The sequence below is a fragment of the Epinephelus lanceolatus genome, chromosome 19 (genome assembly GCF_041903045.1).
Source record: "Epinephelus lanceolatus isolate andai-2023 chromosome 19, ASM4190304v1, whole genome shotgun sequence".
Classification (NCBI taxonomy): Eukaryota; Metazoa; Chordata; class Actinopteri; order Perciformes; family Serranidae; genus Epinephelus; species Epinephelus lanceolatus.
The window spans coordinates 37,307,276-37,322,426 of record NC_135752.1 but is presented as its reverse complement, the minus strand read 5'-3'; the positions used below and the strand labels follow the sequence as shown (position 1 = coordinate 37,322,426).

General features: G+C 43.4%; 1 protein-coding gene across 1 annotated transcript; it reads left to right on the top strand.

Annotated features, from left to right (window-relative positions):
• The first annotated feature begins 5,194 nt into the window (after nt 1-5,194).
• dnajc25 (DnaJ (Hsp40) homolog, subfamily C, member 25) lies at nt 5,195-14,076 on the top strand. The gene is made up of 5 exons (XM_033647610.2): nt 5,195-5,613; nt 9,522-9,674; nt 10,215-10,585; nt 10,687-10,786; nt 11,385-14,076. Exons 1-5 carry the CDS (start codon nt 5,257-5,259, stop codon nt 11,505-11,507), a joined length of 1,104 nt encoding a protein of 367 aa, XP_033503501.1. The 5' UTR covers nt 5,195-5,256; the 3' UTR covers nt 11,508-14,076.
• Nucleotides 14,077-15,151: the final 1,075 nt, after the last annotated feature.

Genomic DNA, 15,151 nt, shown 5'->3' with positions numbered 1-15,151 from the left:
TTTGAGGTTCTCGGGCAGAAGTCTTTTGACTCTTCCAGAGGCTAAAAACTAAAGGGGACCGAGCGTTTGCTGTAAGGGCCCGAGGCTCTGGACCACTTTTAAGTCCCTTCTTAAACATACTTTTATTGTATCACGGCCCTCTCTGGCTCATATTAGGAAGTTTTTCCAATAAAGGCTGATAGGCTAGTCTCCAGGGAGGGTGGGTGACGGTCACAACCACGCACAGTATGGGTATAAAATACTTGACTGCAAGATTAACAGTGCATCAATCTTCATAAGAAGCATACACCCTTTAGTGGCGCTAAGCTACGAAGACCAATGCAGACAGATAGAAAAAAAAAAACAAAACAAAAAAAAACCATACTTTTATTGGAGAGCCTTTCCTGAATTTACCTGAGTTTTAAGTTCATTTACACTGTCGTTTATTTCCTCAGTTTTTATCAGTTCTTTTAAAAGTTGTTTTCATGTCTTGTCTGTTTTAATAATCGACATGTAAAGCACTTTGTAAATCTGTTTTGAAAAGTGCTTTATAGATAAAGATTATTTTTATCATTATATAATATAATATTATATATATATTTTATAATATATTTTCTTTAGTGTAAGATCACCTGAAAATAAGAATCATTATGTATTTTATAGCTTATAATGAGACGTTTGTATCAACATAGGGAGCAGATCCTCGTCTGTTGAGATCACCATGTTGCACCACCATGTTTCTACAGCAGCACCAAACAGACAAACCAAACACTGCTTCTAGATAGGGACATTCATGTTTTTGCGTCCACCTCTGCAGATCATTTGGCTCCCTGTACGGTGCAAGGTAAATGGTGTCACACCAGGGTGTCAAAAAATTCATCTCTGTAGTGCTTGGCATGTGAAATCTTAGTAAATGTCTTGTTTTCAAGATAAACCTGCACATTTTAGAGTGACCTTTTATTGTGACAAGCCACACCTGTGTAGTGTCGATGCTATTTAATCAGCATCCTGATATGTCACACCTGCAGGTGGCTGCATCATCTTGGAAAAGGAGAAGGGCTCACTAGCACGGATACTAACAAATCTGCAAACAAAATTCAAGAGGGATACGTATCTGTTGAGTGAATAAAAATGATGCAACTTTAACTTAGACCTGTGAAGAATGGGAGCAAAAATAAAAGTTTTTTGTTCAGTGTAGTCAGAGGAAAACTGAGGAAACTGATATTAAACTATAGATAGTCATTCTACTGTAGTTGACTGAATCAAAAGCTGTGATAGTTTAGTTTAATAAAAGCAAAACACATTTTGGTCTTTCTCCACTAGCTCCTGTTTCTCTCACAGCTCCTGTCAGTACAGGAGTCTGACTTATGCTGCCCTCAAGTGGCAGAAGAATCAACTCCTGCAGGTTCCAAATCTCCTCAGTCTACAACCTTATAGCATACTTTAGCGCATTAGCAGTATGATCATTGTTTGTATTAAGATAGGTGCACATCTGACTGAAGGGCAGCCTCATCATTCCAAAAGAGCCTTTCATTTTTATCAGCCATGAGGTTCGCTGTGTCCAAAGTGCCACATTTCACCAAGACCTCTTTTTACTTCCCTTAACAACAACAACACAAGAACAGCTGCTGTGATTTGCTATCAACAGTCACACAGTAAACTATCCACAAGCTTAGGTGTAAGTGACGGTTAAATCCAACCTAAAACAATATAAATATATATTATGTTAAGATCGGTTTCTTTTGTTTTCTTCTTCTTTGCTTCTTTTTCCGGTCTCTCTAAATGCGCTCCACCACAGTACCCTTCAAAATAAAACTTTTAATACCTTCAGGACAGTTTCTTTACTCTGTACTGGGCCAGTACTGTCATCCTGTTGAGTGCATAATCCCTTTATTTAACTGGTTAAACACCTCAGTCATAATACAGGAGCAGGTGTGTGCAATGTATCTCAAGTTGTATCTCATTTCATGCTGGATTAAAGGCTCCAGGATTTAAGGGTAGGCACGTTTTCTACACAAAGGTGAATTGATCCATGCACGTTGATGCAATCAAATTATTCCCGAACGCTATAAAATATCTTGAGAACTGAGAAGCAAGTCTCAAAAGGAATGCTGTTAAAGGAACACTTCACTCCCTGAAATGACCATTTGTATATCCATTGCTTTTCCTGTGTTACACTGAATTTGTGGGAAAAAAGTTTTTTTTTTTCCTCGCATTCCTCTGGTGAATGAAGAATCCAAAAAAGCAGGAAATTCTTGATGAATTTAATTGAACTGAACTTAAAGTGAAACTTATCTATTGCTGTGTTTTATTTACTTTGGGAGTTGGAGATTGGAGCTGGGAATGACATCACACCTAAAAACCAAAATGATGTTAGCATAACCAGTTCATGCTAGGTTAGCCGGTTGACAAGGGGACTGCCCATTGGTTCGACATCCCATTGTTCCGACCATATTAAACCCATTGTTCCGAAGTCTGTTCCGAAATCATCATGATGCCCTGTGGTTAAGGTCTGGTTAGGTTTAGGCACAAAAACCACTTGGTTAGGGTCAGGAAAAGATCATGGTGTGGGTTAAAATGAAAAAGAAAGTGACAAACACATAAGCCGTGAGCCTGCTCCGCCTCAAGCCAGTCGCGGCGCACCATATGCCCGCCGCGAGCCTTTCAGCACCGCGGACAGTCGGACTAATGGGCTGTCGAACCAATGACATGGACCCGTTGACAAGAACATATTACACTTTATCTTGCACATGCAAACACTCTAGCAACATGTCTACAGGTTTGACAGGACTGTGTGTATGACTGTTTTAGCAAGACACAAGACAGAAGTGCTAATAAACTGTCTAGCAGCTTTCAGCAACGTTGACGCATGGAGCGGCCATATTGGATTTTGAAGTCAGGGTTGGTGAGGTTCCTCCAACTTTATGAGTTGGAATTTTGACTTCAGGGGTTCCTGTTGAAATGTCCAACTGGGAACTTGGAAATTTAGACTTCCCAGAACAAATGGAACACACCATGCTCTCATCAAAGCCAGACTCCATTGACAAAAACAATGACTTTACTTTGCTGAACACAGGAGCTGCTGGTCTACCGCCGCCTCAATCAGTTAGTTAGTTTGTGTAACTGTGTGACTTTAGTGAATCCAAACTAACCCCTTAAAACACAGAATTCACACAATCATACTAACTAACTAAATGATTGAGGCGGCGGTAGACCAGCAGCTCCTGTGTTCAGCAAGGTAAAATTACTGTTTTTGTCAATGGAGTCTGGCTTTAAAGAGAGCACTTTATGCTCAGTTCCCCTTCAGAAGAGCTGCCTGTGTGAAAAATACTGAGAATACTACTGGAAATGAGACTTGGATTATACTGCATGAGGTGTGTGGGAGTTTAACAGAAGTTTTCATATAGATCAAATCACCGTGAAGTTGCACTAACAACAATCACTTCAAGGTAGAGAACTGACAACTGCAGGGATGCGACTTGTTGATTTCTGACGTCATTTTCAGCTGTAACTGTAACATTAAAGATACCATATATTTCCAGATAGTCGCCCGGTGGGAAATAGCCGCCAGGCACCTAATAACCTAATAGAGTTTGACCCCATTTTGCGTATTAAACACTGGTCCGACTAAACGCCGGGGCAATTATTTCCTCATTCATTGCCTCATTGCATTTGAGGGATTGTTTGTGCTTTTACGCACGGGTCGGTGGTGAAGTGGTGCACATGACTTGTGCTATGGATGGACGGACACGGACAGACAGACAGCCACGTATCTAAAACAGGTAATACATCTGGCTACATCTTTCCCACATCAAATATCCGTGATCGCCTTGACCCGCGTGCGTAAAAGCGCACACAACTCCGTGTCCTCTCACCGCGGATGCTGTGATTTGATGGCCCGGTGCTCATTGCCCACTCTTATAAGACCCAATAATAATAATAATAATAAGTTACTGTGGACCTATATACCATGCCTTTTAATAAAATTACCAGAAGAGTTCACTGAAAAACAGGTAAAGTCAGCCTGAATTACTCGCATGCGTCCCTGGTGAAAATAGCTGACATGCATGGGAAATACGGCTTCTACAGGCTCGCCATAGCTCACTGTCAGGACTCAGGGACCAGAATTCTGGATGGCGGACTGTCGGAATGGCGATATTTTGGTGTGGCGGCCTGTAACTCAGTTGGTATTCAGATAACTGGGGCTTTACTGGTATAATGCAATAGCACCACCCAGCGGTGAAACCTGTGTACACGTTTACACGAAAAAAATGACCCACTCTAAACGTTTAGAGATTTTTCTACACAAACTCACCCCTACATTATACAGTATTTTTGCACTAAACAACATACTAGACAGAAACTGTAACCAAATAACGGCCCGGTGCAGGTTGGTGCAAAAAAAAAAAAAAAAAAAAAAAAAAAAAAAAAAAAAAAAAAGCCTTGAGCAGGTTCTTTTAAACGCCTGTGGTCAAAATTGATTATGTGAAATAAACGCCCGGGCTACTATTTGGAAAAATACGGTATACAGTTAAACTTGTATGCGAAAAACATTTTTTGGCCACCTAAAAAAAATCTGTGTGAGTGTACGCTATATTTGAATAATTGCTCCACTTTACTGTACACATCAGGGCAGTGGTAGCCCAGCAACTCATCTGCTAGCGAAATGTAAAATGATATAACAGCTTCAGTTACTCATCAGGAAAGATTGTCTGACGGCAAGGTAAAACGATGAAAAACTTATAAGTATGTTGTAGGCTACACTTAACATGGTATTGATTTTTTTTTGGGCGGGATTTTTTTAGGGGCTAAAACAACAACATCTGCTCGGCGTTGTTTGATTTTAATGTACGTGACAGGTGGACTTTCTTCCTGGCAGTTAACGTCAATAATAACTGTGATTCGTCTATAGTTTTGCTGTTGTTAAAAGTGGACCCCTATGACTTCAATACATCAAGATTTTTTTTTAATTTTTGGATTCGTCGTTCACCATGAAGGCACGGGCTAAAAACAAACTTTTCATTACGAATTCAACGTAGCACAGGGTGAGTAACTGATGTACAGATGTTCAGTTTGGGGGTGAAGTGTTCCTTTAACGTTAACAAAACAACATAAATGGCGGAAGGCGGAGACAAGTCAGCACACGTCTCCTCATCTTCTTCGACACACACGATCTTCGATGCATCGTCATCATTTTGTCCCGGCACCTCCTGATGACGTCAGCACCGCGCGACAGAGCAGCCTGGGCTCAGCAGCAGCAGCAGCAGGTAGTCAGAGATGGCTGCGCCCACGGAGCGGTGCCGCGGCGGTGGCGGAGGCGGAGGACGGTTAGCTGGCTGTCCGCGGACGGCGAGGCCTTGGTGGCGGCTCGCGGTGCTCCTGTTCTCCGTGTCGTCCCTGCCGGCGGTCACCGCGCTGGTGGAGGGCCTCTACTGCGGCACCGAGGTCTGCTACGATGTGCTCGGCGTCACCAGGGAGGCCGCCAAGGCTGACATCGCCCGGGCTTACCGGCAGCTGGCCCGCCGGTACCATCCGGACCGGTTCAGGGTGGGAGAGCCCGGCATGGAGGGAGAGACCATGGAGTCCGCACAGAAGAAGTTCCTGTTGGTCGCCACCGCGTACGAGACGTTAAAGGTTGGTCCAAGTCTCTGAGTGTGTGTGAGGGGTTCATTATTATCACAGCTGACACTGTTGGGTCCCTCTGATAGGATCCTATGTTCCTAATAATTTACTTTAAACTTTATTTATTCATTTATTTAATAAGATGTTGCCTCATGAGTCCAGTATCAAACTATAGTCCATCTTAATGTGTAAAACTTCTGTGGGACTCTTCTTCTGTGGTGCCCATATTGCTCCTACCGTACAGCTCTTAATATGTCACAGTAACTTCATTGGTGTCCTATAATATTAATGAAGGCACAGACCATTTGACACTACTGACAGTGTGTGTCTGATGTGTAGCTGTATTTTAAAGGGACTGTTGTTAACTCATCAGAGGAGGAGGAGGAAGAGGAGGAGGAGGAAGGGTGGTTGAGGTGTGACTTCTTCTCCTCTTCTATTTAAACCCTCCCTGGAGCTACAAATATTTCCCTTTGAGCTTTCCTGAGTGACTGGTGGAAACTGCATGACCCTCCAGACACCTTAAATGAGTTAGTGGGTTTTTTAAAACTTAACTTTAACGGTTGAAAGTTAAAAGTTAGAAGTTGAAGACGAAGTCCTGCAGTTTAAAAAAAGCACCAGTGTTTCACTCTATTTTTGGCTGCGTTTTAAACCAGATGCAGAATAAAGTGATTTTGATGGAATGTTGCTATTTTAAGGTCGGATTTGTTTTTTTATTTAACCTTTATTTAACCATGAAAACCTCTTGAGAGTAAAAATGTCCTGGCCGAGACAGGCAGCGACATGAGTTACAGACAACATAGACCAAATCGTGAGCATGCTTGTTTGACATGACCAGAATAAATTTGTGAAATTGAGATAAGTCAATTTTGTCCTTAAGATCTTTGAGCGTGCCTCCTTTTTACCTTTGTTGGAACAACATGAACTTTGGTTTTTCCAAAATAACAAATACTGGAGGGCACGTCCTGTCAAAGACCAAACTACTGCGATTCATAGTGCTTGTTATGCTAAGTGTCTCCTGAAGGGACAGGTATCCCGGTGATGTACCTATAAATTAGATTTCCATGTCCCTTAAAGTTAGATTTCCAATATCTTTTTTTAATAACTATAAAGCAGGTATAGTTGTATACAAATACTGTGAAAGTATCCAAACGCTCAGTCCACAGAGGCATATACACAGTCCGTATCCAGAAACTGTGTCTTTAAACGAGCTGTCAGGACTTCTGTGAAGTTGTGATGTCACAACTATACAATATAAAGGTAGAGACTGCTGCTACAGTGTCGTCACAGTCACTCCCCTGGCTGTAGTGCAGATATGAGATATGTAAGACCTGGAAGTGCTGACCAATCAGAGCAGACTGTGCTTTTTTAGGAGGGGCTCTTAAAGAGACAGGCGCTTAAACTGAGCATTTCATTTCATTTCATATAGGGCGTGAGTACAGGCACATTCAGGCGGACAGTTTGAGGGAAGTAAATTGTTTTCTTCAAACATTAACGCATGTAATCATGTTCAAATAGAAACCCAAAACATAAATATGAACCTGAAAATGTGCATTATATGCAACCTTTAACATGACCTACTATAATGTTCTCATAAGTACTATTCGGACAGGATTAGTTTTACATAGAGATGTGGACTAATGTCAGTTTACCATAGGATGTCTGTAATATAAATGTCCGATTCGCACGGAACAAGACATCTTCGTAATTCTACCAGAGATGGGAGTGGTAACTCAGTTTGCGCCCAGGCTATGCGATCATTAAGGTGCGGACACACCAAACCGACATCAAAGAACTTGCGGCGACGAAGGCCAACTGTTGCATCATCTACGTCGCCCTGTGTCAGTTGCATTTGAACACACTACACAGACTACATCCGACGGCCAAGTGGCATGTACGTTCTGCGCCTGCGTGAGAGAGAGCGGAGTGACAGAGTGGTACATCCTGTCATTACCTATCTATGTAGCCAAACTCCGCAGCACCTCCGCTGGCTATTACAGAGTCAGAGTGATCTCAGAGTGATCTCTCTCACCGACAAGCTCCACCGCTGAGTCAACATGCTCAATCGGCCGAAAAGCCACCGATGCCGAAGGGCTGATGGTGCGGGACACACCACAAAAACTAGGCCAACAGATGCTCACTGACGGCCCGACTTTGGTCGACGGCTGACCGTCGGCTCGGTGTATCAGGGCCTTTAGAAGAATGTCCACTATCATGACTGCCGACAACATCGAATGCTTCTTGAAGCGCCTCCATCATCGAAAAAATGCGGAAAACTAGTTGTAAATGCAGAGAAATGGTTGTAAACAGGACATGATGAAATATTTACATACATTTACAGAGGATCGCGTTCGCATGGGATTAATATTATCCGAGGTATTTTCTCCAGACCGTTTTACAGAAGGTAAAAGTCGCCGTAATTTTTACTAACATTATCCGTAATGATTACAGAAATGGCGCGTTCGGACAGGACTAAAATCCCTGGTAATAATTACTTTACCCCACGTCTTCACGTTAAACTAATCCCGTCCGAATAGCGCTATAGTTTTTCTATTTACCGACTGTGGTATCTCTGCAGTAATCTTGTAATAATATTCATGAAATGTTGCCCAATAGTAACAGTAAGATACTGTTCTTTTTCTCCTTCATGAAATAGTTCTATCAGGTATTTCTGAAGGGATTCATACTGTCGTTATGTCCTATAACATATCAAACTATCCACAACGTCACTGGTGTTGCTTAAGGTAACACCATGAATACATCATGAATAATCCTCGTCATACTGTGTTACCATGAACTTCAGTTGATACACATCCTACTAAGACGACACACTCTTGTCACACAGTCCCCTGTGGGTTGACTCTGAGGTGACGTTCCCTGAATAACTTTAATATTCATCAGTACTGATGTGAATGCAGATGTTCTAATGTTTGGTTTAGTTTCTGTGTCCAATGGGGACGTGTCACATAGACAGAGTAGCTTCCCTGTGGCTCCACAGGAAGTTAAATATTTGCACGGGGAAACTGAGAAAAGAGTAAACAGTGTGTATCTGAGAGAGATGAAGAACGCCTGCAGGTATTAACAGAAACATCCCAAGTGAGAGGAGACTCCAGAAAAAACAGTAAGACTTGAAGGAGCGCGAGGTGATTTGGTGACATCTAGTGGTGAGGCTGCAGATTGCAACCAGCTGAATAGGTACAGTCTGTTTTGGGGGAACGTCGACAAAATGTCCTATGCTCTTACGCCGGGGGTGAAAACCAAACATTCGCTCTCATGCTGGAGAGTATCTGTGTGACTTTCTGTACGTCAGATAAACCGATCAGGCTATAATTTAACCACTCCGTGTATGTTCATGTCGTCAGTTTACATCCACTAAAATTGTTTTTTTTTTTCACCACTGACAGGCTCAGACTGTTATTCTAAGTGTCTGACAATATTATGAAAGGATCCCTACAGAGATAGAGCTTTGTGTTAAAGAGTAAGATCCTTTTTGTTTAACCAGAAACAGCCCTGAAATCACCGTCACCAAACCCACCAGACTCCATTTAAATACACACAAATTTTAATATCATGAAACACACTTCATTCAAAGTCGACAGAAACAAAATTAAACTTACAGAAACCGTATTTGTTCGTCTTTCCACTGTTCCAACAATCACCAGCTCTCGTTGGGTTGAAATTAACCCTTAATTCACCAGTTAGATGTGACAACATGCTGCCTCTATACACACTAAAATAAATGTTTATTTAAATGGAGTCTGGTGGGTTTGGTGACGGTGATTTCATGGCTGTTTCTGGTTCAACAAAAAGGATCTTACTCTTTTTCCAAACAGTGTTAGACTGTTCAGCCACTAGTAAAAAACACTGTGAGCCTCCCAAGGACCTGACGTTCAGAAATGATGTCTCGCTGTCTGTGTGTGCAGGATGAGGACACTCGGCGGGACTACGACTACATGCTGGACCACCCTGAGGAGTACTACCAGCACTACTACGCCTACTACCGCCGACAGCTCACACCCAAAGTGGACGTCAGGGTCGTCATCCTGGTCACCATCTGTGCCATCTCCATCTTTCAGGTATGACTGACAAGACTGAGACCTTGAATCTCTGACTCTTTATCCCCGACAAACCTTTTTATCAGTTAAAGATGTTACCTAAAAATCAATCTGGTGATATTATACAGTGTTTGTTGTCATCAGATCTCATGTGCAGACCTAAAACAACACTAAACAAGTGATAAAAACGTTGTCGTCCTTTTTCAAGGAGTACCTCACCCCCAAATGAACACTGGTATATTAATTACTCACCCCGTGATACAATGAATGCATGCATGCACACTTCTCCCTGGCGGGCAACACACCTGACTGCAATCACACTTCCTGTTAAACTGCAGTCCCATTGTAGGTAAACGCCACCCAGTGGACAGAAAGTGTATTACACTACAAAATGAAAAGCAAGCAAATGAATAAACACATAGGAACATAACACACACTAACAGATCGAGGCAGACCAGCAGTTCCTGTGCTCCGGCCTCAGTTTTGTACAGTGGGAGGAAGTGGAGACGTATGTGAAACCCCCATCAGCACTCACCCATTCCCTCCCTGTCTCCCCTCCAGTACTACAGCTGGCACAGCAGCTACAACGAGGCCATCAACTACCTGGTGACGGTCCCCAAGTACCGAATCCAGGCCACGGAGATCGCCAAGCAGCAGGGGCTCCTCAACCGCACCAAGGAGAAGGGCAAGAACCGCCGCTCCAAGGAGGAGATCCGGGAGCAGGAGGAGGAGGTGATCCGCGACATCATCAAAAACAAGATCGACATCAAAGGAGGCTACCAGAAGCCCAACCTGTCGGACATCCTGCTGTGTCAGATCGTCCTCTTCCCCTACTACCTGACCAACTACGTGACCTGGTACGTCTCCTGGATTTACCGCTTCACCATCTGCAGGGAGGAGTACGGAGACGAGGAGAAGCTCTACATCATCAGGTCGGTTAAGATATAGTATATTGTTTTATTATCTCAAAGAATGAGATGAATCTAGACGTCTCGGCTCTATCTCACAACAGACTGTGTGTTTTCACTCTCAGGAGATACATGAAGATGTCTCAGTCTCAGTTCGACAGTCTGGATGAAAACACCAAACAGACATTCATGGAAAAACAGCTGTGGATCAAAGAAAACTTCGAGGTTTGTCTCTTAAAATTCTCTGTAGAATTGTACATTGTACTAAATCGACCATGTGCGCTATTAAAGGGAGAGTTCGGATTTTTTGAAGTGGGGTTTTATTAGAGCCAGATCATGACAAATTGAACTACTCCTGTGGCAGCTCGACTCCTCTCCTCACCATTGATGCATAAAGAGAACTCTGTTTCTGTTGCTGTGTCTTGTATGTGACAAAGAATGGATGAAGAGAGACTTGTTGTTGAGGTTGATAAATATCCTAAGCTAAACAACGACAATATGGTCATTGTAAAGACAATCGCTGAAAAGATATTGTGTGGCAAGTCACACTCTGGAGATCGGCTCTTCGGGTGAGAAATCAGTTTTAATTAGGGGCTGTCCACACATGATTTTAAGCTAATGCAGAGGGAGAAGAGGTACAGATCGCTCAGTAAAAGCAGTAACTCAATGAGCTGCAGCGCGACACGTCCTGTTTTTGTTGGGGTGGCACTCGGCCGTGGCAGCATGGCGGCAGCAGTCTGTTTCCATCTTAAGAAGTGATCTTAAAGATTCATCCAGCCTCAGCAGTTTGCGAGTCTAACCGTCCCTGCTCTGCGTCTTTCAGGTGCATAGAAAGGAGCAGGAGGAGGAGATGAAGGTGAAGATGGCGACTGACCCGAGGATGAAAAGGTACCGCCGCTGGATGAAGAACGAGGGGCCGGGCCGGCTTACGTTCATCGACGACTGACGTCCTGGAGCTGCGCCTGTAACATACACACCTGCCTCAGTGCCAACATACATGGACAACACACACACCGCGCTGTGTGGAGAAAGACCTGTACAGAAAGATTAACTATGCCTGTTTATACGGTGAGAGATATTTTCATAGCGATCAGGCCTCATGGCGGGGGGCGAATACGAGGAAAAACTGTGAGCTGCTGTGGGCTTCAGATTTTTGAGTAGTTTTTTACATTGTGCTATTTTTGCCCCCAAAACCAAAATCTAAAGTTTAATTATTTTTTTTCTGTAATTTTCCCCAAGCTTTTCTTTTTGTCTCTCCTGCTGGATGAATGAGCTTTGGTGCCTGAATTTTTGTGAATGATTTTCTGTTGGATAACTGAGACCAGAAGGCTAACAGTTTGGCTCCTGCAAGAGCCAGCAGTTCTGTCAAAGTGTCCTTGGGCAAGGCATCGGACCGCCACCTGCTCACTCTGTATGAGTCTGCTATCAGTCTGAAGTGTATGAATAGTGAAGAGTGTTAACATTATTTGTTTTTCAGGTGAATAAACCAGAGCCAGAGAGTATTTTACAAGAACAGTTGTTAAATCTTTTCTTCCCCAGAGTCAGATGAGACGCATATCAGTATTCAGGAGTTATTTAGCGTAGCTTAGAACAAGACGAGTGCTGTATCTCAAAGCGGATACTTCGTCAATACATTTACATGTAGTATACTACGCACACTATGTACTTACTGAGCTCAAGATCAGATCAAACAAGGCAACATCATAGAGCTGCGTGCTGTGAATCGATTCACTTTAACAGGTCATGTGACTGTTGGGACAGAGTCACAAGCTCTTTCTACACAGAGATGGCGCTATAGAGCCGCTACAAAGTCCCCTCTTTACGCCTCCTCTGCATTTTTACACACAACCAAACGACAGCGGCATAGTTACACTCAATTGTGTGATAATACACGTCATCACAGCTTTGCTGGAGGCGTGACATTTAAGACAACTGTGTGGGCTTCTAGTGTGACATAAATCATACGTGTCAGCAGCACTTTCTAAACAACAATGGCAATAACGTTTCAGTAACATCATCATCATCAGCTCAGAGGGTAAGGAGCTCCCAAAACTGTTGTTTTCACAATTTGCAGACATTTTCGGCCACTGTTCTTCTTATTTGAGTTAGCCGCTAACTGCTATCAGCTACTTTGAAAATCTCCTGCAGTGGGTCACACGCTTAACACCTCATCAAAATGTCTCACCCGTGCCACCCATGATCCGGTCGTTCAGGCCATCGCAAAAAAACTCGTTCCCCCTTTTTCATGATTATACCTTCTATTCAGAACAGTCAGGCGGCATGATATCCCTGTCCTGAACAGGCAGTATAAAAAGGGCTACACACCCTGTGACAGGGCTAACTGTTAGCATCACAAAGCTACTGCTATGCAACGGTTACTAACAGGTTCAACAACAGAGTCGACAGAAAATGAATGGATGGATGTCATGTAATCAGGCATTCCAAAAACAACCTGCAAAATCCTGCAAAGACTGTAACGTGCCACTGTTAGCAAGCTTCCCTTAGCATTTGCATTATCGTTCGCGGTACTAAACTATTACAGAATTAACCCAATAAACAGACTGATGGCTTCTCGCTGACGATAGTATAGTGGTAGTAAAAAAATACACCTGAACAACTGTACAAAGCTTCGGTTTTCGCCCAACATTTGTCAAGTTTAAAATGTGTTTGTGATCCTCTCTTTCGGCTACGTAGGCAACACGGCAACCATTTAGGGTGAGAAGTATCTAACGTTCCACAGTGAACTTTTCTGACTGTTATAAGTGCACCATCCTGGTAGTCATATCGCACTGCATTTTGCCGTACTTCTTAAATGCACTCTGAAGCATCTGATTTGAGACGCAGCACAGGAGCAGGGCGAACAGCCTAGCTCTGAGAATATCCAAAGCTGTCTGGTTTACATGTTCATATCTTGTTTGTTCAAATGTAAAAAAGAGACCGTTGGTGATGAGCTAAGATACGAGAAGGAAGTGGTGAAGAGATGGAACTGATATCCATCTTTTCTTCTGACTCTGGGGAAGACGACAAACAGCAGGTTCCTTTGCTGACCAGAAGAACGTGTCAAATGTACAAAAAACACAAAGAGAAGCGCAAACTGGAGACACTGATAAACTTTAAACACTTCTCTCTTCTGATCTGATCTGAGGTTGAAGCGTTTTTATCAGGACAAAAAGCAGAAGCAAAAAGAGCCGAGCACATTTGTCTGTCTTACTGTGTCAATGGAAGCCAAAGCGACAGCTGCGAGTGTCTGTACATTGTACAACGGCAGATGTTTCTCACGCAGGGGGTGTTACGGTGGTTCCTGCTCTGTTTCTTCATACGTTCAGGTGACCCCTCAACTGTTTACCGCATCTGAATAACTTACTAAATATTATTTATTGGTTCACATTTCACTGGTCTTTTTGTTGTCATTCTGGTGTTGAGGCGGCATTAAACTCATACTGTAATTACACATGCATACAGTCTATGGTATGGACACAGCAAAGTAGTTTTTCTAATAAATACATTTTAAAATATGTTTGGAGTAAGTTTGTTTCCGTTTGCTAAAATCTTCCTCCGAATGGTGGCGGTACAGTCATAGCCAAGCAACTCATTTGGACATGCAGCTGAGCCTGAGTCTTCATCTACACTGATCAGCCACAACATTAACCCTTTGAATCCTGAACAAAGTGGCTTGAATTAAACATGGAAAGAAGGCAATGAGCAACGGAAGAAGAAATCCATTGGCTTTAGTTGGGGCAGCAGGCCGAGCAAAACACCCCAGACGTCCCTCTCTCCAGCAATGCTTTCCAGCTCCTCCTGGGGGACCTTGAGGTGTTCCCAGCCCAGATGAGATATGTAATCCCTCCAGTGTGTTCTGGGTCTGCCCCGGGGCCTCCTACCAGTGGGACGTGCATGGAACACCTCTAACAGGAGGCGCCCAGGAGGATCCTGATCAGATGCCTGAACTACTAGTGATGGGCAAAGCAGTTCTTTAGATGTCACTGAATCACTAGAATCAGTTCATTAAAAAGATTCGTTCACCGAATCGTTCAGTGCTTGGCGGGAGGAGCCCTGAGTGTGTACTGCGTAGTCCGACTCAATCTCTCTCTGTTGCTGCTGCTGCGTCTGCCCTGCACTGGTGAGTCTCATTACTGGCCAGCCTAATGTTTTAAGTTTGTTCATCTGGAGATTAAGTCTGTTAAAACAATGGAGAGGTGTGTGATTGCATTCATGTGGCTTGACTCCTGGCTACATTAGCCGTTAGCTTGGAGAAAACAGTCCCTATGAAGGTATATCGCTGAGAAGAAATGATTTGAGTCACTCAGGGATCTGGGATATGTCCTTCACTGAGTGATTCGTTCACTGAGTGATTCGTCACGCGGTAGGCAGTCCCTCCCTGCACCCTAGTTGCCTCGTGACTTGCGAGAGATTCATCGTCCGCACGGACCAAATCGGCAGTTCCACTCCCTGCCTGCACGCTCGCTGCTGAACTCAACTGAACTGAGAAATGGACGAATCAGTTCCAGAAGTGATTCAGTTCAGTACGTTCACTCAACAGATTAGTTCTTTTGAACGATTCGTTCGCGAATGACACAACACTATGAACCA

Bases quoted from the DNA above. Each gene is read 5' to 3' on its own strand.
- dnajc25 (XM_033647610.2), top strand. From the start codon at position 5,257: ATGGCTGCGCCCACGGAGCGGTGCCGCGGCGGTGGCGGAGGCGGAGGA. The intron at 5,614-9,521 runs GTTGGTCCAAGT...CTGTGTGTGCAG, and splicing joins CCGCGTACGAGACGTTAAAG to GATGAGGACACTCGGCGGGA. The intron at 10,787-11,384 runs GTTTGTCTCTTA...TGCGTCTTTCAG, and splicing joins GGATCAAAGAAAACTTCGAG to GTGCATAGAAAGGAGCAGGA.